We start from the raw sequence: 26,636 nt of genomic DNA on the forward strand, positions 1-26,636 counted from the left end.
CAAAGAACAAAGACCAGCTCTCAACTGGATTATGCTACCAGAACTGCATCCATACAATATTGTACACAGCATTCCTGTTGTGACCTGTCCACACAAGACAAACCAATTGTGAGTTGATTGTTGTTAATTCAATGACAGAATATCTAGCGGTACATGACAGGAATGCTCCAAATTTCACCACAAACGCACTCAACAGTTGAAATTACCATGTTCAGTGGTACTGATCTTATGCAAGTCAATCACCCAATCTGTTTGGTTCATGTCAAACAGCTCCAAGCATCTGCTGAACCTGTTTGCACATGCACCAAGACACTGCAGAAGCAAACAAACTGGTGGTCATTAATTTTCAGCAAAGACTACTAAAATGACCTGCAAAGGGGAAGGGTTTTATTTTAACACAGCCTTTGTCAATGACTGATCTACCTGATTTTTTCAATGATCTGACTGTCTGTTTAATCTCTATAAGGCAGTTCTATGTGTTCATGTGATACACATGCCTCAGATAACTCACATATGCTTCCCAGCCAATAAGATGTAGCACTGAGGAGTTAGGAGAAAGGGACTTATTATTACTCTGTTAAGTCAAAAACCCTACTTCAGCTTAAGAAGTCTTTCTGCAACTTAACTGGCTCTTCCTCCACCAAAAAAGTCACTTAAATGAGATTTCAGAAATAAAATATCAGAAATCAGCAGAAGACATCCACTGTACAATTCAATAGAAATCCGGTGACACATCCAGCGGCCGCTAGACTTCACACCTTGTGAAGAACGCAATGACATTAGAACGCTTTTAATTTTCATTCTTAGAGTCATCCATGAATTGGATCATGCCATGTGATAGCAGGAGAGAAGGTTTACTTAATGCCATTTCATCTGTGCAAGGTATTGTGTAGGAGAACTCCAAGATCAAGTACTGACCTTTCATTTCTGATCAGTGTCACTATGTGCAAAAACCAAATGCTATTTGAGGCAGTCATTACATTTCAATCCGGAGGTGTGATATTACTTAATCAAAGAAAGATCATTATTTGGAGGCCTGCTGAAATACCCTTGTATTATGTTTTATGAAAGCCATAAGATGGGATAGAGTCAAGTTGACTTAATACAAGGACTACCTATAAAGACTTCACTTGTGAGAGTGGATATAGAGCATAAAATCCAACCCTTCATGTTTTGACTATCAATTCTCTATCAAGAGCCACGGCTAGAAGTTTCTATTTGTTAGATAATGACCTTGGTGGAAAAGTTAAGATAAGATTAAAAACTGTATATGAAGTGGAATGAGAACAGTGAAGGGAGAGAGGGGGGGATTGGATTGGATTACTGGACAGAAAGAATTGGCTATGAGATGAAATACCATTGGCTGCTGTGCTATGTATATTGGAAGAACTGGCTATGAGAGGAGATGCCATTGGCCACTGTGCTATACATATTTAAATTAGTTTTAAAATAATTTATTTTTAAAACCATGTCTTTCTTAAATCCAGTCAGAACAAATATTCAGTCAGGAATGGTTCCCTTTTTTTTGTAGCAGGGGTCTAAGAAAGAATAACTCAGATAAACCTTTTCCAAAAGGGTTCTTCTTGCAATTGCTCCTCCTTGGAAGGGTCTAATGGTTACACCAAAGGAAAAGAAGATGCCCCTAGCCTTCTGTCATTGTAATCCCTTCTTCTTTCCATAATGCTTTTTTTTATGGCAGATTGTATTCATTATCTTATACGGATGTCTATTTACTTTCTATGCTTCCTCTGGTTTAAGCCTCCTCTGGTTTAAGCTTCATCAACTGTTTCATTAAGAGGTTGCCATGCTTAAGTCCAGAGATTTTCAATGTGAGGAGTCCAGAACCTACGTTCCCATGGAAGCTCCTACATGGAGTCTACCAAAAAAGACATTCCACACAGTACATAATGCATCCATCAAAGAGCTTTTCCATATTCTTCCTGCCATAGAAGAGGCCACTTTCTCCATCAGGGCCATAATATTTAAATTGGCAGCTAGTGAAAATGTTTCATCCAGCAGTCCCACCATTTTCCACCAGCAGACTGCTGCTTCCCACCACAGACAGAAAAGAATGATAGCCACAGAAATAAAACAGTAGAAGCAAAAGGCACCCCTATCTTAAGAGTCTTTGAAATGACCCATTAATGCTATATGAAGCATATTTGTGGGTCTTGGCCCATTCATTCTGATTTTTCACGGATTTCTCAACCTTTTTATGTTTAGCTATCTATGTCTCACTCCCTTGGAACATTTTAACATTTCTCCATTAATCCAATACATTCCCACTATGACTTTGGTAATCTCATCACAAGTACATAGGCTATTCTGAAACTGCTAATGGTGTCTCTTCTATTATTGTTGTTGTTGTTATTATTTATTTGATTTGATAGACCGCTCTATCCCCAAAGTGCTCTAGACCTCATCCACCAAAGTTTACATATTTCCTGGGCCTCCTATGGGAATAACACCCAGCCATTCTTTATGAATATGAGGGAATAATGGTTTCATGTGAGTGTGCCCATTCATGGATGATCTTTGGCAAATACGCTGACCTCATTGACAGATTTTTGACAAAAATTCCCACAAGAAATCTAATTTGTAGGGCCATTTTCAAAGTATCTAAAATAAAATTAATAAAACATCATGAAAAAAATCTGAGATGTTCTGATCTGTGTTTAGAACATATTACACCCTGCACAACATTGGTTCACTTTAAGTTATCTGAGTTCTGTAATATTAGAGATGAAGGCAAAATATTGTTCTACCTTATCAATGTGAAACACACACTTACCTGCTATTTCTTCTAAAGAATTTGCTCTCATGTCTAACAACACAGTGCCATTGAGGATACAACTTCTCAGTTCAAACAAACTATGTAGCGACAGAGTGGCAACGTACGGTTTACTCCACCTCTCCCCTCCATCTTCAACATCTTCTTCAAACTTCAGCCACCTAGACAAGCAAACAGTTTAATGAACTCTTTCCTGCTAAAAAGCCACAACTACCAGCAAAATATTTATCTATTTATTAAAACATTTATGTGCTGCCTTTCCACCCAATCAGATTCCACAAGGAAGCAAACATTTAAAACACAGTTAAAAATATAAAATTCAGTTAAAAACACATGAACCAATAACATTAAAAGGAAGGTCCAAAAACATTATTAGGGGTATACCAGTAAGTTTTCACCTACTGGTGAAAGACACCATTAGAGTGAGACAGATTAATTGTCCCAGGGGAGGCATTCCAAAGTGTTGGTGCCATGCTGGAGAAGGCCCTTTCTTGGGTCACCACCCATCTAGCCTCAGAAGGCAAGGCAACCAAAGCAGGGCCTCTGAGAATGACTGGAATGAGCAGCTAGGTTTTTTTGGAGGGAGAAGCTGGTCCTTAAGGTTGGCCCCAGGCTGTAAAGGGGTTCAAAGGCACCTTGAATTAAGCTCAGAAGTAACTTGGAAGCCAGTGTAGATGGAACCCTTTTGGTTCCTATGGCCAACTCCAATCAACACTTTGGCTGCAGCACTCTACCAAATGTAGCATCCAGATAGTTGTCAAGGGTAGCCCTACTTGCATTTTGCAAAACAGCAAAATGCAGCGATGGAAGTTCCAAGTGGAATTCCCTAATTTAAACATCCATCTAGCTTTAGGCGACATATCATTTTTCATATCTCAGTTAACTGTTAGGACAAAGTCAAATAAAGACACATGGAGTTGTAGCATACAATGTATTCCATCAATGGAAAGGTGCTGAAGTCTTTTCCAGTTATTTATTTATTTATTTAGTTGATGTCTATCATGCCCTTCAAATGCATCCCTGGGCTTCCCACATTGCAATAAAAACTGCATCATACACAGATAATAATCTCTGAAAACATATCTAGAACAAAAAATCCCTAAAAACAGCTGGGTGTCAAAGGCATATCGATGGCAACCCACACCAAACCTCCTGATTACCTCCTCCAATGGCTTTGCATAGATGTTAAATAGTGCAGGGGACAGCACCAAGCCTGGGGGAACTCTGAAGGAGAGCTCCCAGGGCTCCAAGCTCACATCCCCCACAACTATCTCTGAAACCACCCACTGAGGTAGGAGGAGAACCCCTGTAAAACAGTGTCTCCCATCCCCACCCCTAGACGGTACAGCAAGATACCATGGTTGATGGTATCAAAGGCAGCTAAGAGGTCAAGGAGAACCAACAGAGATGCATGACACCTGTCCCTCTCCCTGACAAGGTCATCCATCAGGGTGACCAAGGCAGTTTCAGTGCTGAACCCACACCTGAATCCAGATTGACATGGATCTAGATAATCCGGTTCTTCCAAGTTTGCCCTTAGTTGACCTGCCACCACCTTCTCCAGGATCTTGCCCCAAAAGGGAACATTGGCCACTTGCCTACAATTTGACATTGTCTCTGGGTTGGGGGAGCAGACCACAGCCTCTTTCAAGGCTGATGGCACCACACCCCCTCTCAGCAAGGCACTGACCACCTCCTGGACCCATATGGCCAAACCTCCCTCTCCCCCCGCAGCTAGCTTCTCCATTAGCCACCAACTAGATTAAAATGATCTACCAGACCCAGAGTCACTTGAGAAATGACAGATAAGTCAAAGAATATTCAATAGAAGGATACTGCTTAAATACTTCTCATTGATATTTCTATATTGCTGGAGCACATTAAGGAACGCATAAGCTGTTATGATTATTATGATCAGCAAAGCAACAAGGACTTAAATGCTTTTAATGCTCTGCAGTAACTTCCTCAATATTTTCCGTATTTACTTCAGTTACATCTGTTGTCTCCCTGGAGGTACTGAACTCCAGCCAATTTCTCACCCACATCATTTACTAGTATCTCTTACCTTTTTCCTGACTTATATCTTGGTGAATCTTAACACAAGTTACTAAAATACTCCTAAAGAAGGACTTTGCTATAACATTCAAGTAGATATATTGTATACAGCATATTTTATACTGGAAGATTTAGTGTTGTTTATCTGTATTTATTCGATATAACCTGTATAGTTGTTTTAAGCATGTCTGTTAGCGGCCCTGAGCCTGGCCTTTGGTTGGGCAGGGCAGAATATAAAATGAAACAAACAAATAATAGATCATTAGCAGACAGATGATTGCTCAGAGCCCACAAGTGAATCATATTATTCCACCGGGCTTTTGGAGTTATTCCACCGGGCTTTTGGAGAGGCCGGCCGTGGATCTACTGCCCCCCACCGAAACTACAATCGAAATTGGAACTGAGGCTGCCATTTCCATCCTATTATGGCTGGGCCTGATTTATTTATGGATTCCATCACAGGCCCTGCCCACTCCCTCCCCTTCCTTTTGGCCTTCGATCGGGCGCCTGTCTTAAACAACTCTGTTTATAAATCTGGTTGTTTAATGTACAGCTTTTACTGTCGCAAACTGCTGCTTAGGTTTTAAATGGTTTTAGTATTTTATGCTGTGGATTCGCTGTTCAATTGTACAGCCATATTGTGAGCCGCCTTGAGCCCTTCGGGGATAAGGCGGCCTATAAGTTTAATAAAATAAATAAAAAATAAAATATCCTGACCTAAGAATGGTATCACCTGCCATTTTTTAGAAGACAGTAGACAGGAAGAAAGAGATACCAGATGTAAGCAAAGTTCTTTTATTCGTAACACTTATGTAGAGTTAGAGAAGAGCATTATGTCAGCTGCAATTCTCTGCATGGAGTTGCAGGGAAATAGCCAAAATGATCTCTCCTGCCCAACTGGCAAAGGTACCGATACTTGGCTTCTCCCTTTGCTTCTGATCAACGTACAGAAGAAAGATAGACGTACAGGATCAGAAATAACATTAACCATGTTACACGCTGAAGTTCAAGGTGAGACCTGGTTCAGAAAAGACTGAAGATTGGTGATGGGAAGTACAGTCAAGTGGAAAATACCATTAAGTCCCATCCAAGCCGTGGGATTTTCAAAGCAACAGAAGAACGTAAGTGGTTTGCTATTGCCCATCTCAGTGTAGCAATCCAGGACTTCCCATCCAAGTAGTAACCAGAGCCAACCCTGCTTATCTTCTGACATCTGATGAGACTGGGCTAGCCTAAGCCATCCAGATCAGGGTAGCTGAAAGTTGCCCTAGAATCAGAAATTTTTATTTACTGCTTTTGATTGTTGTTGTTGATTGGGGGAGGGGGGGTCTCAGCTTTGTTAAACAAGATAAGGGAGAATCCAGTTTAATGTGAGTGCATATGTGTTTAGGGGCCCTACTTGATAAGCGATGTCTAAGTGGGTTTGCCTAAAAAACACTGCAACTCAGTGGGACCAGAGAGAGAGAAAAAAACTAAGGAAAGCAAACAAGAAAAATGAAATGGGGAGTCTTCACCCAGAATGTCTATCCTGGGGCTTGGATATCTACAGATCCAGCATTCATTCCTTAAGGTCTAGAACACAGGTGTCAAACTCGTGGCCCTCCAGATGTTATGAACAACAGTTCCCATCATCCCCTGCCAGCATCATGCTGGCAGGGGGGATGATAAAGAGAACTGCTCGAGATCCACTCTTACATCTGGAGGCAATGAAGTGACCTGTGTGTAGATCTAAAGGAGAATCTTCCCCCTACTCTGCCTTGACCATTGGGGAAATATGGAATATTATAGATATGCCAAACCTAGAGAAGAAGAAAATAGCGCCAGTTATTTAAGAAGAGAAGAGTTTGCATTTATACCCTGCTTTTCTCAACTGCAAGGAGTCTCAAAGTGGCCTACAATCTCCTTATTTTCCTGTACCACAACAGAAATCTTGTGAGGTAGGTGAAGTTGAGGGAGTTCTGAGAGAACTGTGACTAACTCAAGGTCACCCAGCAGGCTTCATGCGGAGGAGTGGGGAAATGCACCTGGTTAACCAGATTAGAGTCCACTGCTTGTGAGGAGAAGTAGGGAATCAAACCCAGTTCTCCAGATTGGAGTCCACCGCTCTTAATCACTACAGCATGATGGCCCTCCATACTTCTTCTAGGTCTAATGTGGTCTAGGTGCTTCCATTCTTTCCACTCCATTCTGATCTCTGTGGCCAGGTCTGCCATAGAAATTTGTTTTTAAATGACTGGTTGAAAAATGGCCCTCCTTAACATGCTTCAACCTTTTCTTCAACGATCTACAATGAAATTGAAGGCTGAACAAAGTTAATGACTGAGGATTCCAAGGATGCTTAGAGACAGTTGCTTTTAAAAAAAAAAACACCATACAGTGACTCACTGATCTTCAACTGGCAAGCCACACTAGAGCATAGGTGCCAAACTCGCGGCCCTCCAGATGTTATGGACTGCAGTTCCCATCATCCCCTGCCAGCATGATGCTGGCAGGGGATGATGGGAACTGTAGTCCATAACATCTGGAGGGCCGCGAGTTTGACACCTGTGCACTAGAGGAACTACAACCATGGTGGCGAACCTATGGCACTCCAGATGTTGATGGACTACAATTCCCATAAGCCCCTGCCAGCATGGCCAATTGGCCTTGCTGGCAGGGGCTGATGGGAATTGTAGTCCATCAACATCTGGAGTGCCATAGGTTCGCCACCACTGAACTATAATAATCTTTCTCAGAAAGAGAAAACAGAAAGCATATATGAACCTAAGCTGTTGCCTAATGCCTTATCAAACCATTTGTTGGATTAGCCCACAACTTTCCACAAAGGTAGCAATTCTACAAGGCTTCAGGACAGACCTGAGATAAGCCAGCAGAGAAAGAGAGAAAACCACAGATCTGGATAAAGCAACAGGGAGATTATTAATAGAGTAGATACAAATGAAAAATAGGCCCCGTGTTTCAGATTGGGCCCCAAGGGTTAAAGACTACTGAAATATTAAAAGTACATTAACCTGGTCTTGCCTTTCTGACTGTAAACCTGAGACTCTCCGAAGAGTTGGAATGATTACTCCCACCCCACTCCAAACACTGAACAAATTGGACAGTCTCTTTTACGTGCCATGAACATCCACTTCAGAATTTTGCTGTTTGAAATAGGGTAAATCAGTCAGCACTGCGGAGGATACATTTGCTTGCTGAGGGTAAGGAATGCTTTCCTTCACAGTCCCTAGATTTATTACTCAGATCAATGCCTGCTTTACTAGAACTATGTTAGATTTAGGATTTACCCGCAAAAGCCTATTATTTCAGGATTAGCACTGAATAAGGCATTATATAATGGCGCCTCTACTTCATTACACTAAACAGTAAGCATTCACTATATTACATTATTTAATCAGGAACGAATCGGAGAAACAAAAAGGAGAAAAAGGCAACAGCAGTGTTTTCTGTTCTCTTGAACCTTGGTTTAAATGGAATTTACATCCACAATGACTCATTCTGCTTTCTTCTGGAGACAAATGAAACAAAATATCTTCAGTGTGTTGATACGGGTGTGTGAATGTGGGCATGGGATAGAGAGACATCCTTCATGGTTAATTATTCTTGGCCAAGTTCATTACTTTTATTCCATACCTGCTTGGATTTATACAACGTTAACTCCAAATTATAAAATCTGGATTTGAAGGCAGCTGCGTGTTGTCACAACACAGCTGGTCATGGGTGTAAAGGATATGTTGAGGCACCAGTGACCATTTTTTCTCCACTGCTGTGAGACTCCGGAATGTTCTACAGCATTTTTTCTCTGTTTTCTGTGAATGACAAATGTGAATTCAAACACTTCCATCGAACGACATTCACCTGGCCATCTCCCTCCACTCAGCATCTTCTCCTTCACGGCAACAAATTTCATCAAGCTCTGTGAACAGGTCGTGAGGGATGTGCTCCTCGTCATCATCCTCTGTTCCAAGAATAAACTGTACCCTCTGTGAAGGAGTATCTGAAGAGGGAAAAGAGAAAGCAAGGCCGTCAAACGGAAGCAAAAGGGGCGCTTAAAAGTCTGAGAAGTTAGAGATTTAAGGCAAAAATTCAAAAACAAAGGTTGGGTTAATAATTTAAGGTCAACCAAACAACCAACTTGTCAGATCAAAGAAGCTAAGCAGGATCTTGTCAGGGTCTGTTCCCCCGCTGGGTCTGACAGTGAGGATGATAGCCTGTCATGCCGGTCCTTTGACTCAGCAACACCTAGCCGCGGTACCTCATTGGAGTATAAGGACCCAGCTGCGGCCACACCGGCCTCTGATGGCCTTACAGACCTAGGGCCAGCTCAGCCAGCACCCCCAGAACAGGCCCAGAGCTCACCTCCAGCTCCCCCCACCCCAGCTTGCAGTCCTCCAAGTCCCCCTATGCCGCTAGAGCAGCGCCGGCAACGGCTGCGGCTGGACCTGACAGAGCGCCGGCGATCAGCTAGACTGGCTGTTCACAAAATGTGAGTCCTCACAGACTCGGCTCCCTAAGCAAGATGTGAGTGCTCACAGACTTGGCTCCCTGAGGCTTGGCAATTAGTCCCACATCTAGTATTTGGATGATAGACCACCATGGGACTCCAGAACTGCTGAACAGAAGTAAGCCATGATAACCCACTCTATTCATCTCTTGTCTGGAAAATCCCATGAAGGTCACCATGAGTTGCCTGAGTCTCGACAGTGCCTTCCATCACCCAAATGGTACAAAATATTTTGTGTCATTTGGATTAGTTTTCTTGAAAGGTACCGCGGGGCTTTTATTTTTTAGACTCCACTTTGGACCAATACACCTACCAGCAATCTCTTTCTCATCTGAAGGTGTATGACTTACATGAAAAATACTGTGCAAGTGTTTAGATATTAGAATGATTAGCTGTGACCAATATTATTTTATGTCACATAAGCAAATGGTTTGAATGTAAGAAGATTATCTAGCAATCTGTTATCCATATAATTAACTTTGCAAACAGGTATTATCCACCTAATAAAAATAATTACTCATCAACTCAGCTGGTAACTGGTAACTATAACGCTTTGAATGTCTTTTGGTCCACTGTGCTATGGAATCTGCCACAAACATAGTGGATTATATTCTTCAGGCTCCTGTTTTCCACCCCATCCTCCCTTACATCACCACAATTTTTGGCAGCCTGGTCCCAGGGAGAATGGTTCTAGTGGAGGGCATGATTCTAAAGAATGTGGAAAGGTTCCAGGTTAACTTCCAGACCGGCTGCAGCCTGAGCTCATGGGCCGACATTGGTTTTGACTGTAATCCCCAATTCTGCCCATGGCCACACGTCATTTGCAACACTTCCAGAAATGGCCGCTGGACGGAAGAATTGAAGTTTGTTAACCAGTGCTTGAAAAGAGGAGATCCTATCCTGCTACTGTTCCTCTTTGAGCAAGAATACGTGAAGGTGAGAGTGAATGGCCTGCACTGCCTCCAGTATCATTTCAACATTCCATTGGTCTGGATAAACACACTGGGAATCTCTAGTGACATCACCGTGAAAACCATCGCTTTCCTGGCTGGCAATCCCTTTGATGACAGCCGGATAGGATACCCTCTTGCCCCGCATCTGCATCAACTCAGCCATACTTTAATGCCAGTTCTCATAAACTTGTATGCACCATGGTTGTGGTGGGTTTTCCAGGCTATGTGGCTGTGGTCTGTGTGGTCTGTGTGGTCGTGGTCTGGAAAACCCACCACAACCAGTTGAATCCGGCCGTGAAAGCCTTCGACAATACATTGTATGCACCATGTTGTCACCAAGTCAGTTTTGTTGCGTGGCAGATTTATTTTTTAAAATCAAATACATGTAAACTCACATATCCCTTCCTTAGTAATTTACCCCCCAAAATGTATTTGCTGCTTAGATTATAATCATGGCATTTCTTAGCGTTTCATACAGAAGTGATCACGACCGCTTTGCTTGGTGATATCCAAGACCAGAATAGATTCAAGCAATCGTTAAAGTGCTTCCTGCTGTCTGCCATTTGGATAATGCAAAGAGGTTTTTAATATTTTTATGATTCCTCTAAGGTCATGACAGTCTTAAAAACCTATTTTGAATCCAAACGACAAATCTCTCTCATCACTACACATTGGATGGACTCTGCATTTCCTGAAATAGGCTGATGAATACAGTCTCTCGACCACTCTCCTCCACAGCTGGGAGAATAACCGGGAATCCTTCCGGAGTGACTGCTGTCACCCAGGGGGAGGGAAAGGGATTAGCAGACAACGGCATTCATTTATGCCCATGGAGCAATCCCACTGACTGACGGTTTCATGCTTGATGTTGGCTTTCCAAGTGAATGCTTACTTCCCACCTATCCATAATGGAGAAGCTTTACTCAGTTCACATAGTTTGGTATATTTAATCCCACAAACCTTCCAGAGAAACAGAATAAGAATCAAATGGTCAATTAGACATGCATAAAATTAACCCCCTTTTTTAAAGCCTTCATTACACCTTATAGACTAATATTCGTTTCGGCACGAGCTCCTGCTGAAATGCATTTAGTTGTTCGAGTGAGAACAGACTAATGTGTAATTTTGATGCAACAAACTTACGAAGTGTGACGGGCAAGAGGCCATCTTGCCTGTGAAGAGAAAATTAGCCTCTCAGATGATCCCATAGAGGTGCTGTTCCAGCATCTAGTAATCTTCAAGAAAGGGGATGAGATGTTGAAGGGAATACAAGAGAAGAGAGTTGATTTCTGCCTCAGTGAGAGAGCAGGGACAACTCAGGACTGGCTCAGGAAAAAAAAGCAGTCAGAGTGAAGAGTAGTTTCGCAGTGCAGTTCAGTTCTGTCTCTGGGAGAGAAGAGAGTGCTTGATTGTTAGGCCTGTCTCTGATGAAGAGCAGACCTTGTACTATTTAGTCTGACTCTGGAGAAAGGGCAAGTTGGTATGGACCGGGGCGTAGCTGCAATGAGGACATCCAAGGCAGCTTGTCATGGGCGCCGCCATTACAGTCACATGTGGAGGCGGGGGCAGGGCATTTCGGGGCCAGGGCGTTTTGTGGGCAGGGAGGACGTGTGAGGGCAGTTCATGCACCAGGCACAGTTCCCCCTCCCTTCATCACTGGTATGGATGAAAACCTGTGTGCGAGAGAGGATCCAACCTATACCTCTTTCAACAAAATGAACTCAGGGCAGACCTGAGTTTTAAGGTGGATGTTCAATTAGTATGTTTCTGCTTTATAAAGTAGTCCCAAGAACTGATGATCATTTAACAAAACAAAAACAGATTTTGTGGAGGAGAGAAAGCCAAAAGCCCAGAGCTGGTCTCAGTCCTGATTGCTAGGAGAGGATTCATCAGACTGCACTTTCCTACCAATGACTTCGAACTGCCCCTTCACCCCCATTAAACCACCCCTTCCCTAACCATATATGTACGGTAAGGGCTTAAGCCCTTAAGAACATTTGCCCATATTTTTGTGTCCTGGACTAATTCACTAAAATAACCATCCCTGTGTAGCTCCTCTGGACAAAAAGGTATAATCTACTTCTCCTGAGTATTTAAGTCAGTCTGCTCTGCCATTTGGAGTGCTGACAGAGATTCACATCCACTGGATCACTGAAGTAATGGATAGAAATAAGTTTATTAGAAAATCTGATAAGCTGGGGCTCAAATATATATATATATATTTAAGAGATGTTTTGAAATGTAGTCGCAAAGTGAATCTTGCTGGCATAAAGAAGCAGTGCAATAATTCACTTTAACACTCAAGTTTCCAAAAGTCCTTGTTCGGTCGTTTCAGAATGGGTATGGTTACAATAAGAGAGTCAGCATGGTGTAGTGGTTAAGAGTGGCAGACTCTGATTGGAGGACCAAGTTTGATTCCACCCTCCTCCACGTGAAGCCTGTCAGTTATAGCCCTCTCAGAACTCCCTCAGCCCACAAAGAGGCAGGCAATTCCAAACCACCTCTGAGTATCTCTTGCTTTGAATCCACTACATTGTTACCATAAATCAGTTATGATACGATGGCACTTTACACACACATGACTACAAGGATTCTGGAGAAACAGAAGATGAAAGCTCTCAGCTTTTCCCCGTTGTCAAAGATCTAATTCATCACTACTGGTCATAAGATATGGCGATGCAATCAATGCTTAAGCAAACCAAAGAGTTGGAGCTTGTGAAAAGTCAGTTAAGAGCTGGACAAGAGCAAGCCCACCACCACCAGCTAACAAGCTTATTAGCATTTTGTTTAGGAGTTCCAGGCAAGCAGGTTTTGGGTTGCCTAGGTGACAGACAGAAAATACAAAAGAAATGCAATACACATTAAGGCTGTGTACAGGCATGGTGAAGTGGCAGCTAGCTATGTCAAGCTGACCCACACAAGCCACACTCATGACTCTTAACTCTTCTTTTTCTAAGTTCCGAGTGACCTAGAAGAGTTCCCAGTGATCTCTATCCAGGCACTGAACTGGTCTACATCATCTTCATGCCAACAACGCTATGGTATCAGGTATTCTCAGACTGCTATGAAAAAAGCTGGAACTTTTCATCACTAACCTGCATTTAGGTAGTTCCACTTCAAGACCATATATCATAAATACATGTTGACAGAAATTAGATGCAGGACGTGTGTATCCAATGACACATCAACAGAAGGCACACAGAGCTTTCCTACATCCCTCTCGGCTTCCACAGTCTTTTTCTGCTGCTTTCCAACTTTTCCTAGAGTTATTGTCTTTTCCAGTGCCTCTTGTCTTCTCATAATGTGACCAAAGTATGATAGCCTCAGTTCAGTCATTTTAGCTTCTAGGGACAGTTCAGGCTTGGTTTAATCCAGGGCTTCCTTATTTGGTTTTCTGTTGGTATGTGATATCTGTAAAACGCTCCTTCAACATCACATTTCAAATGAATGAAGTATCTTCCTGTCAGCTTTCTTTATTCTCCAGCTTTCACACCTATACATAGTAGTGGGGAATACTTTGGTACAAATTATCTTGATCACCAGGGACACATCCTTACACTTAAGAATCTTTTCTATGCCCTTTTCCTCCCAAAGATTAAAGTGTGGTCAGTTGTGGTGCAGCAGAAGAAAAAAATAGTATGCTTCTGTATTTAGTTCCGAATGAATATGACAGTCAACATTCATTTTTAAATGCTGCCTTAGTCAAAACCATTATTCTGTGAGTTATTAAACATGGTACTTTGATCAAAGAGCATTCATAGTGACTAAAGAATGACTATCAGCTGTATTTGCCTTTTTAAAACTGCATCATATTTTTCCTTGGCAAAATGGCTGATGGGGCAAGAGCGAGCATGTCTTCATCTGGAGAGGAGTTAAAATGAACAGGAAGTGCTTGACAAGAGGACAGGAGGAGATGCAGGTGACTCTTTCTCTCCCCCGCCCCAGGCAAGCTCCTTCACTGTCCCTTATGGAGCACCTCAGGACAAGGCTGAGCCAGGGTCACGGCAAGGGGAATCACGGGTTGCTTGTGAAGTGACTGCTGTGGTGGGCAGTTTGCATGTGGTAAGTGCCATGAAGCTAAGCCAGTTCCTTTGGCTCATGTTCACACTCTTGTATTTATAACCACAGTGAGATGCTTCCCTCTTGGGGCATTTGTGCGAGCCACCTTCGTTTCTGCCAATGCTTTTGGGCCGTTGAAGTGAGGCCATGCACAAGCAGGGTGAGTTACAAGCCAGGAGAGGGGAGCTGGATTACAAACGCCACTGCACCCACCTGCCGCTGCCACTCGCTTGGGGGGTGTCTGGGAGTGGCCAAAAGGTCTCTCACCAGCAGGCTCATGCTGACTGGAGCATCATGGCATGCCATGGATCACATGTTCTTTGGATGCTTGCGCAGCCCTCACCCTGCCCCCAGTCAGGGATTGTACCCCTTGTCACAGTGGAAGCTGGCTCTGCACAGCTGCTTCAGTTACATGTTTGACATCAACAAAATCCCGAGGGTGGGTTTTTAAAAGTTTTATTTTCATGTTCAAATGGAGGGGGAGCAGAACTAGGTAGGTACTAGGACCCAAGCACAGAATTCTATAACAAAGAAGATCCAGCATTTGGTGGATGAATGTACACCTCTGCTTTGTTCTGATAAAGTTTGTTGTGAAAAACTATTACAAGATAAGAAGGAGAATATTACTAAATGGGTAGCAAAATTCTGTCTATTCATTATGAAAAAGAAAAAATGATCTGAATATGGTATCCCCCTTAGATATTTTTGTTTTGTCTAGTAATTTTATGCTGTTTGGTATGTCTACAAAGTATAATGATATATAGATGGATAGTGCTGGAATACAGGAGAGAGATCGGCCTTCTTGTTTTGTTGTAGATGTTTTGGAGATTTGTAATATAGTTGGTCATTGACTGTAAATAAAGTCTTCTTCTTCTTCACCTCTGCTTTAATCTTTTGGTGGAAAAGAGTATAGCTTCTTCATGGCTGCCCTTCCCTCTCTTTATCTCCTTCTGATTTCTGGGTTGCAGTTTCCCTTTTGGTCGATAATAGAGCCAAGGAATAGAAAATATTTAATAATTATAGTTTACATAACTAGTATTTGTTTGGGACAAAGCTAATTATGATTTATGATTTACCAATAAGTTGATGAATTAAAAACCAAGTGTTTGATTACAAATATTTGGGCGCTCGTGTTCAGGAGATGAGATTTTGAACTTATAATTTACTCACGAAGGATACTGGTTTTCTCCCTGTTGCTGTGTTGGACGCTGCCTTAATATCTCTTTAAGGCTTCTCTAATATTCGACTTTTGTTGTCACAAACACTGACCACTGTTTGTGGCTGGAATCTGAAAAGATCTTAGCCAGTTGGGGTTGTTTGCTTTTAGGATCAGCCAGAGGCGTAGCAAGGGCGGAAAGGGCCTGGTGCACTGGTGGGTACTCCGCCCCGCCCCAGAATGCCCCCGCCCCGCCCCCACCATACCCTCACCACACCCCCACAGGGATGCGCTCCCAGTGCGTCATGCACCCCCCATCTCCTTGGAGCTACGCCTCTGGGATCAGCCTTCTTGCAAACCGGTACCTGGAAATCTCACTTTAATAAATGTTGGCAGTTTTCTTCTTAGTCTAATCAAGATGCTTTCCCTTTAGTCTTTTGGCATTCTTCTGTCAGTATGAAATGGATGAGCTAGGGATGGGGCATTTAGCTGTCCTTTCTTCTATTTTCTGTGGTGTTCTGAAGCCCTAGATGATATAAGGGGCTGGCATAAGAACAGGCATAGTTTTTTTCCTGTTGTAGCATCCCAGATTTGCCCAAACAAATTCCTGGTGTTGACAGCACTGATGAGATTTAGTTTGCTCCAAACATAACACTAGTCTCTCCAACCCCCTATTTTGTTTTTCGGCACACCAACATCTTCACAGGTAGATGTTGCAATTTTTTTTTTTTTGGCACTCAGTTTCCTACCCCAGCTTTAGTTAGTACTCCATTTAATCCTCTTTCATACCAGTTAAGCTTCCCTTTCATAATTAAATCCACATCAGCTGGGCTACTGTGTGTTGATTCACAATTATACTGATTCACAAGTTCTTATGAAAAGTGTGCCTAACGTCAGTTAGTCTCTCTCTCTCTCTCTCTCTCTCTCTCTCTCTCTCTCTCTCTCTCTCTCTCACTCACTCACACACACACACACACACACACACACACACACACACAGGGTTATGTTACACAAGGCACTGATGCAGGGGTCTTCAGATGTTAGCATGGCTAAGTGGCAGGGCTGATGGGAATTGTAGTTCATGAGCATCTGGGGGGCCATAGTTTGAAGACCCTTGCACTGATGGTCTTGTAATATAAAATAAAAGCTTTGTCAGCATCTGTTTTGATATTCACATTGTTCATCAGAATTTAAGATGAGTAATTCAAGTTTGAGGTGAATCATCAGTGTTATAAATGAGTTATGCATTACTGAGGTGTCAGGACTTGGAATCTACCTGTTAGGCCTCTTTTTGCTATCTGGTGTATAATTAATGGTTTATAGATTCTGTCCTCAAGCATTTGTCTTCTTCTCTAATCAAGCTGAATACAATATAAATTGCACCTTTGCATCCTTTATAAGCATTCTGTACATTCTGACTAGGATAAAAGGACTCAGATCTCCATTTCTCAAAGAAGAAGGAGATTTGGTTTTGTACCCCACTTTTTCTCTAAGGAGTCTCAAAGTAACTTACAATCACCTTTCCTCCCCCACAACAGACACCTTGGGAGGCAGGTGGGGTGACAGAGCTCGGAGAGCTTCATGTGGAAGAGCAGGGAAACAAATCCAGTTCACCAGATAAGAGTCCACTCGTGTGGTAGAGTGGCAGAGGCGTAACTCCAAGGGCATGGGGTGTGTGCAATGCACCAGGCATGCGCCCCTGTGGGGGTGTGGTGAGGAAATTCCAGAGGCATAGCATGGGCATTCCAGGGCAGGACAGGCTGGAGGACGCACTGGTAAACCGGGCGCTTTCCCCCTTGCTACAATTCAAGAATGATATTGGCAAACTGGAATGGGTCCAGAGGAGGGTGACCAAAATGGTAAAAGGTATGGATTCCATGCCAATTGGCCGTGCTGGCAGGGGCTGATGGAAATTGTAGTCCATAACATCTGGAGTGCCAAAGGTTCGCCACCACTGCCCTAGGAGGAGAGGCTTAGGGAACTGGATATGTCTAGTTTGGAGAAGAGAAGGTTAAGGGGTGACATGACAACCATGTTTAAATATTTGAAGGGTTGTCATGTTGCAGATTGAGCAAACTTGTTTTCTGCCACTCTAGAGACCAGGACATTGTGTAATGGATTCAAAGTCCAGGAAAAGAGATTCCACCTAAACATCAGGAAGAACTTCCTGATGGTAAGGACTGTTAGACAGTGGAATATGCTTTCTTGAAGTGTGGTGGAGCCTCTTTCTTTGGAAGTTTTTAAACAGAGGTTGGTTGGCCATCTGTTGGGAGTGCTTTAACTATGTGTTCCCGCATGGAAGAGGGTTGGACTTGATGGCCCTTGGGGTCTATTCCAAATCTGTGATTCTATGAATGAATAAACTGAGGCTAGCATACTTTGATCACATTCTGAGAACATAAAAATTACTGGAAAAGATAATAATGCTGTGAAAAGTTGAAGGCAACAGGAAAAGAGAAAGACTCAGCATGAGACTCAACCAGGGAATCCATGGCCCTCAGTTTGCAAGACCTGAGCAAGACTGTTAATGAAAGGATGTTTGGCAGGTCATTCATTCATAGGATTGCCATGACCTGAATGGCCCAGGCTACCCTGACCTCATCAGATCTCAGAAACTTAGCAGGGTTAGCCCTGATTAGTCCTTGGATGGGAGACCACCGAGAAATGCCAGGGTCGCGGTACACAGAATGGCAAACCAGCTCTGTTAATCTTTTGCATTGAAAACCCTATTGAGTTGCCATAAGTTAGCTGTGACTTAACAGCACTTTACACACACAATTCATACTGTCACAAGTCAGAAGTGATTTGACAGTACCTAATGCATGCACACGCACACACGCTCCTAGATCGGAAATTCGGTATATAATGCTTGGGATTCACTGATATACTTCAAGTCAGGTTTTCCCATCTAATCTACACCAGCCACTTAGAGGGCAGCCTACTCTCTTCAAGACTGTAAGCTACGGTTTGACTTCTCCCTTTTAAAATGTTTCCCTCTTTCTCTCATGATGATTCATGGTCTCTACACTGCTGTACATGCATGTACAGTGTACACTCGAATGTCCTTTGTACATGCACTCAGCAGTTCCCATGTTATGTTCAACCTATGTTTGATCTATGTTTGATCTCTTTGATCTGAGATTGCAAATGCCTTAACAGTCCAGGTGCTCGGGAGCAACAGCTGCAGAAGGCCATTGCTTTCACATCCTGCATGTGAGCTCCCAAAGGCACCTGGTGGGCCACTGCGAGTAGCAGAGAGCTGGACTAGATGGACTCTGGTCTGATCCAGCTGGCTTGTTCTTATGTTCTTATGTATATCTCAATGTGTGATTTAAACCTCCCATTTATCCAGATATTGCGCTGGCTCTTTCTTACAAACAGGTGTGTGTATGTTCACTGTAACATGTCAACGGATCTACAGAATCAGACCACTGACTCATCAAAGCCAAAATGATCTACTCAGACTGGTAGTGGTTGTCAGATGCGGACTTTTTGCATCACCAACCACCTGATCATTTTAAGTGGAGATGCCAAGGACTGACCAGGAACTTTTTGCATTCCAGTCAGATGCTCTATCATGGACCCATTGCCCCTCCCCAAACCAGATTCCTTCCCCAAATCAGATTCCTTCTGCTATTTCCCCTTTTACTAATCAGTGCACCCCCTTGGCCAGTCAGCTAACTCATCCTAACCCCTTTTAATTTGCTTTTATTGTTGAAGAAAAGGTAAATCTGGCATGTCAATTTCTCCACACTTCTGAAAAGAAAAACATACGAACGCTGCATTTGAACCAACATGTGAGATGAACACACAAGTATCTCATTCCTCTTTCTTTAAAAAGGGGGAGGCTGTGGACCTGAACAATATAGAAGTCCTCTCTCACTTCTGCTTTCATGTCACTGCCATATAATAACATCATTATCACAGTTTCAAGTAGGGATAGCTGCTTTTGTAGACAGCACTCTAATAGAAATTCCAGGAAGTTAACAATCAGCATCCATGTAAACAAACTTATAAACATGGTCTCATCACTGCTGGACATGCATGTCCAGTATACTCTGAACATGCCAGCCATAGATGCAGGCAAAAAGTTAGGAGAAAAAACTACCACACAGCTCAGAAAACCCACAATAACCAAACTTTTAAATGGATTCAAGATATACTTGGTGATTCAGAAAGTCATCAGCAAATTAACAACCTGTATAGTAACCTGTATTCTGTGACCAAGCCCTAAATCAAGAGAACAAATCTGCCCTTTATGAGACAAGAGATAAAATTAACCTTCCAACTCATGACTATGTTGGCATTCAAGGACAGACCTCTCTCCCATCTCCCTTACTCCTATACTCTTTTTCCTAATGGGGAGAGATTTACTGTAAAAGATTATTAAAAAAAAAAAGAATTCCCCAGAGTTACCAATTAAAAAAAGAAACCTTTATGCAGCTATGAACAAAAGAGAAAATAAAAAGGCCTGACTTGAAGTATATCAGTGAATCCCAAGCAGACCACCAAAATAAGACAGAAAAATAAGTGACTAATGGTATTGAGAATAAAGCAGGCCTTTTGGTGAAAGGACACTTTTCACTACACAAGTATCAATAAAAATTACAACTAAATAAAATCATTGTTTAGTTTGTACAGTGTAAATGTTTAATTCGCGCCAAGCTCAGAAGTCAAGTTAAAACCATTTTCATAAGTATGCATGAAGCTATACATCAAAGTTTGTATCCAACGACTACTTCTGGATATTGAGAAAAAAAAGCTTGGTCGTAATATATATTTATCCATTACGTCCATTATTTATTATGCGTGCTCTGATACTTGGTTGTTTGTTTCATTCTCCTTTTAACAAACTGATAAGATCATTTAAAATAATAATGCACTTCCTGGACTAGGCACATCTGATTTTGGTGAGTCGGAATGTGCGAGAGGGTGTGTTTCTGTTCTCTTTTTAGGATCCTGGGATAATGGCATTTTGTTCAAAATAGATTCAGCTCAGTCATTTGGTTCTGAATTGGTATTCATTCTTGGTGACCCAGCCCACTCTTAATTCTCTTTATTGTTACTGAAGTTCTATTTTGAAAGGCACTTCTTTCCTTTCATTCACCTTACTTTTTTATGTGAGAAATCTTAGGGATCTCAAGGTCTTTTTTTAAAAAAAACTGAACCCTTCTGAACACTTTGCTTCCACCCTTTTAACACATACAATATAAAGCCAGTTGAAAATAAAAGGCTTTGGCAAGGAGTGTTCCACGACCTAAAATTATATTGGCATTTCCACTTCTCAAATATGCTAAACTATTCTTTTGTGCTATGGTGTGGTGTGATAAGGTTTCCCCACAAGTGCTCCCATTATTGTCTCCCGGCTTATTATAACTTTGAAAGTATTTTCATCCTAGCTATGCTTGTTCCCTCAGAACAGCAAGTTACACTATTACACAAGCAGGGAATGGCTCTCTGTTTATAAGATCAAACAGACTCAAGGTGGTAACAGGAGATCTCCTGGGATTACAACTGATCTCCAAGTGACAGAGATCAGTTCACCTGGATAAAATGGCTGCTTTGGAAGCTGGACTCTAATCTATGGCATTATGTCTCACTGAAGTCCATCCTCTTTCCAAATTCTACAGGAGTTTCCCAACTCGGAGCTGGCAGCCCTAACCAGGATCTCCTCCCAGTAATCACAAAACAATTCAAGGATTCTCATTCAGAGTGGCAAATTCTTTTTTGTAAAGTTGAAATTGAAAACCACATAAAGTTTAGATGTAGAGAAGCGGCATCCTTTGCAGCTTTACTCAGCAACAAGTCGATTTATGGCTACCAATCTTGATCCTCTTTGATCTGAGATTGCAAATGCCTTAACAGACCAGGTGCTTGGGAGCAACAGCCGCAGAAGGCCTTGCTTTCACATCCTGCATGTGAGCTCCCAAAGGCACCTGGTGGGCCACTGCGAGTAGCAGAGAGCAGGACTAGATGGACTCTGGTCTGATCCAGCTGGCTTGTTCTTATGTTCTTACTGTATTCAATGGGGTTTACTCCCACATAAATGTGCTCAAGACAACACTGTCAGCATGCTGAGAGATCCAGGGCAGCATTTCTGTGAGTACAACTTGTTACCGACCTCAAGGTGAGGCCTAGAATTCCCCTTGAAATACAGCTCATCCTCATACTAGAGAGATCAGTTCCTGTAGATGAAATGGCAGGTTTGCAGGGCAAACTTCTAAAATACCCACAATATCCTGTGCTTGGGAGAGACGAGATCCCCAGGAGCAGAGTCCTGGACTGCTGAAGGTGGAGCTATGAAAGTTATATACTGTAGGTAGAATTATATACTGTCGGCAAAAATGCAGTTATGATCCCATGGGTTATTTTAAAGATTATTAAAATAAACAATTCCCCATCCTGCCTTCCATCCAAGAATTCTCTAAGAGGCAAAGAATCCTGAGTACAGTTTAAAAGAGAGAAAGGAAATTACATTTGTGGTGGTGGGAAGATGATTTCGCCTACTCAGTGTTCTAAGATAGGGGTCCCCAACCTTTTTGAGTCTGTCTGCACATTTGGAATTCTGAGACAGCACAGTAGGTGCGGCAACAAAATGGCCATCACAAAATAGCTGCTGCAAGAGGCGGAGCCAGCCACAAAATGATTGCCACAGTAACATGGTTCAGAACCTTGTGCTATGGCAGCAGCTGCTGTCAAAGCAACATTTTTTTAAAATCTACACAGCCAATCAAATCTCCAACAGTCAAATCAGAATCCTTGCTGGGTAAAAGCCCTACCTAGCCCTGCCTGCTCTCTAAAAACATTTGGAGGAGGCCAGAAAAAGTGTTGGCGGGCAACATGACACACAGAGGCACCTCACTGGGGACCTCTGCTCTAAGAACTTATTGTATCCTGGTACTTAAGAGGGAAGATTCCTAATCATTCCCCAGTTGGTACACTACTACATATAACTTTTACCCAATGAGTTGTATGAAACTGCCCGTTTCATAAGAATTACATGAACCCCTGCACTATCTGGATTGAAAAGACAGCAACTGGTGAATAAAACTTGAATTTGAAGAAATCAGATTTGGGAAAAAAAAATGGCAAAAAAACTGTGCAGTAAATCAAGGACATATCTTCACAGGAGCTTTGCAAGAATAACTCATGAGGCAGACTTCAGCGGCATTCCAGGTTATCACTGCCAAAATGTGACTTGAAGGAGGGAGGAGGAGAAAACGCTGTGTCATTCCAGCCATTTGCACCAAGCAGTACCTTCACAGAAGCCTTAATTGACTACAAAAGCCATGGTCCTCATACTGCTGTGGGCTGAATAGAGCAAAGGGTGAGTGCTAGCACAGCTGGTAAAATGTAGCTCACGCGAGTGGAACAACCCATGGTAGACTTACAAGCGGGAGTAACCAATGTCACATTCCAGCTCCTCCCACTTTCTCTAATGCGGTCTGGGTTTAGAGGTGATATAAAAGATGGGGAAGCATGTAGTAGCAAAAACAAGCTAATAGCCAATGTACATCCAGAATTATTATCAAAGTTGAGAGAGATGTACGGCGCCTGTTAGTATGATGATGATCAATTCTGGCTTTCCTGCACTGCAACTGAGTAGGAGGCGTGCTTCAGAAGAGCCCAGGATCCCTCAGCTTTGAGTCAGCAGGAGGCATTCCCATGGAAACAGCTGTCTTTGTCATGCGAGAATGTTTGTCTTCCACACTCAAATTGGGTGGAACCGTGCCAGACATTTTGTTATGTTGTTCTGAAAACTCCTGAAGTATCCTCAGATGCAGCAAGGGAAGAGGACCTCTGGTGCAGAGCGATGGAAATAGTATACAGGCGCTCATATCTTGCAGGAGATGGTAGAACTTTCACATAGGCCCCTTCCGCACACGCAAAATAATGCGTTTTCAAATCACTTTCACAACTGTTTGCAAGTGGGTTTTGCCACTCTGCACAGCTTCAAAGAGCATTGAAAGCAGTTTGAAAGTGCATTATTCTGCATGTGCGGAATGAGCCATAGTAAAGAGGCTCTGCATGAGAGCTGCTAACTCAGAAAGTACAAGCTAGGCATAAGCTATAATGCAGCTTCAGGGTCATCCAACATGGCAACATGAGATAAGAAGTTTGGCCTTCACTAGGCCAAGGGACACTCCCAGGAAGAAAAAATCACCCTATGCCAGTCCTCCTGTAGACAGGCCAATCCAGACAAAGTAAGGACATCCTTGATCTTAGTTAGAACTTGCATTTTTACCACGCCCCTTGCAGGACCCCCAACTGGTAAGCTCCAGTTGCACACAAGTTGCATTCTTCTGCAGAGAGAAACAACGTTCCTTTCTCTCCAACTTCTTAAACTAGAGCAAAATCACTGTACGGGGGACAAACAGCCCAGCCCAGCCCAGTCCAGACCAAGGCAGAGATGATGACACTAGAAGGGGGAATTAATTCACCTTTGGGGAGGGGGGGGCACACACCACTTGCTGTTACTACAAACATAAATCTTCTAGGCCGTAACTGTGCATGCTGTGATTCCCATAGGAATCAGGTAAGCACCATGTGAGTACGCTTGGGCCCACACTACTGCTGGATGTCCAGGTATCACTAGTGGCCAGAGGTGTCTTTCATATACCTGCTTTATCTGGTGCACTAGCAGCATTCCTTTCACCAGACTAAGGATTGCCTGAACATTATCATGCATTGCCTGATAACTTCTGGATTCGATTATAGTAATGAGTACCTTGAGAACAGCCCAGAAGCATTCCCAGAATTCAACACCATCACTTTTGTAGGCACCATTATGCAAATCATTTATGACTGGTATCAGCTTCAAAAGAAAAACAAAACAAAACAAGACAACTTTACCAAATGAAGGAGACTCTCTCCCATCTTCTAACCCAGAATCTCGTTCTCTGTCTCTCTTCCGGTGTTTGTGTCCACGGTGTCTATGACGTCGATGACTTTTCCTTCCTCCCAGTGGGACGTGAACACCAATGAACAAAGTCCTGTGACCTGTAAAACAGGATACAGAATACAAATGAATATGAAAACAGAGGCTCTGGTCAGTCAATAGTACTGAGACAATATTGATGCATTATACTAGGAGGGTGAAGTTGTTGAGGGAAAAAATGGTAGAAGGGGAGAGACGGCAGATAAGTGGTGTAGTAAAATATTGAAATACATGTCATGTTTCAGGCTGAACTTGAAAGCTGAACAGGGCTGGGGAAGGTGAAAACATCATCTTAGCAACAGCATTTGATAGAGTGTTAGCAGCCGGAATAAACATGGTATAATTAAGGAAGTAAAATCAAAGGGCATCTCTCGTTAAAAGGATAAACTGCCCTTCTCCAATGGGATACCCCAGTTTTGGTTTCTTTTGGTCTCTTAACAGCCAGCACATATTCAGCATAGAATCAGATGTGACAATTTTCCCCTTTCCCTACAAGTAAACTGTAGTCAACAGAAACACGGTGTCCCCTAGAATTCTACAAGGACTCCAGCAGGGACACGAAACACAGCAAGGCATCATTTGTCATAAGACATCAACACTTGGAGTTGACAAGAACACTTGGGAGTAAACAAGCTCCTGGCAAGCTATTAAAACAATGGTCTCCTTTCTCCATTCTGCCCCCCCCCCCCCAATCCCTCTCAGATGAAATGGAATAATACGTTTCCTGTTTTAATTTTTAAAAATCTTCTTGCAGGCTTATTGGGTCAGTAAAGCTGCTTGCACGGATAAAGACAATATCTGAGAGACGATATTTTTTTTTAAAAAAACATATCTTCCATCATATTTCGAGGGTTGAATTACAATATAGAACAAAATAATTTGATTGACGATTGTCTTCCTTTAAATATCCAGGTCTTCTTAAACTAGTGAAATATCTATCGGAACAAGCAGGGTGTTCCTGGATGAAGGGCACATTCCATGTTCAGCTTGCAGAAGGTTAATTCTAAGGAAGATTGATATCTGTTGGCATCACAGTGGTGGAAACTAGAAGGGATAAAGGCATATCCATTTTTCAGGTGCATATCTGAGCATATATATAAGTGCATATGGTTGTTTAACAACAGGCTTGTCACCTTGCTCAAACCCAAGAACATAAACCCCAAACCAGGCCTCTGTATGTTCTCCACTGTAGATGCAGAACATCTGGCTTCTGTGATAAACAGAAGATCTAATCCTGACCCTTCCTTTAAGCCAAACAGAGAAACTGCTGTGAACAGGGTATTTATTTTGTTAAACCATCTTTGCCAAAACAATTTAACACCCCCTTTCTTCTTTCTTCCACTTTCTAAGTCAAGAGGAGAAAATAGAGACAATTAAATACACTGGGACTAAAACTGATCGCAGTCAGGGGTGGCACAGATTTAATGAGTTCACAGCAGATCACATTATAGCCTTGGAAGAAGGCTAAAGAAAAATGAAAGATTAGGAAACTTACAGGAGATGCTTGAAGATATCAGTTGAAACAGTTACGTGCTAGCGAAGGAATGAAAGAAGGAAGGTAGGGGATGGAAATACATCTGTTCTAGATCCCTGAATAATAATTACAGCCCAGAAACCAATAATTTGGGATAAAAAGGGGAAATTACAGGATTCCAGCAGGTGACAACTGAAGAAAAGACAGAGTAAGAAACAAAACAGGAAGAAAAAGGACTCTCTTGCACTGAGACGGTAACCCTGTATCCAAGACAGACTGCTTCAGAAAACTGGACTGACACAGTGTTTTTATTTATATTATTGGGTTCATTATCAGTTCGTTCTTAAATGCTGTTAATTTTAATGATATAACTGTTCTATGATTTTAATCTAAAATTCTCTTCAAGCAAAAAGGCTAATCAAGCAAGTATCTGAAGCAAAATTTAAATTACCATTAAAAAAATTTACTAAACTCCAAGTAATCAAGAGTTCTCTAAGACTATACTTTGAAAACGACAAAAACGTTCCAGTTGTCATTAAAACCAGCCTTTCATCTGAAGTTTGGAGAGAGGACAACATGCGAGTTTTAAACAAGGTATCTAGGTTGGAAGCCAGGAAATTACAGACCAGTTAGCCTAATTTCTGTTTTGGCTAAACTAGCAGAAAGTATGATGCAAACCATAATAATTAAACCTTACTTATTGAAA

The 26,636-nt window shown here is 42.3% G+C and overlaps 1 protein-coding gene across 7 annotated transcripts in view; it reads right to left on the reverse strand.

The window, feature by feature from the left end:
* SLC4A10 (solute carrier family 4 member 10) overlaps window positions 1-26,636 on the reverse strand; it is a 198,273-nt gene that overhangs the window by 84,180 nt on the left and 87,457 nt on the right. For all 7 annotated transcript variants that reach the window (XM_048486961.1, XM_048486964.1, XM_048486959.1 and 4 more), the window contains exons 3-5: window positions 24,372-24,518; window positions 8,705-8,843; window positions 2,792-2,952 (exon numbers count right to left, since the gene is read on the reverse strand). In XM_048486961.1, the coding sequence (XP_048342918.1) occupies window positions 2,792-2,952; window positions 8,705-8,843; window positions 24,372-24,518 (447 nt within the window). The remainder of the gene's footprint in view (window positions 1-2,791; window positions 2,953-8,704; window positions 8,844-24,371; window positions 24,519-26,636) is intronic.

The sequence above is a fragment of the Sphaerodactylus townsendi genome, linkage group LG02 (genome assembly GCF_021028975.2).
Source record: "Sphaerodactylus townsendi isolate TG3544 linkage group LG02, MPM_Stown_v2.3, whole genome shotgun sequence".
Lineage (NCBI taxonomy): Eukaryota > Metazoa > Chordata > Lepidosauria > Squamata > Sphaerodactylidae > Sphaerodactylus > Sphaerodactylus townsendi.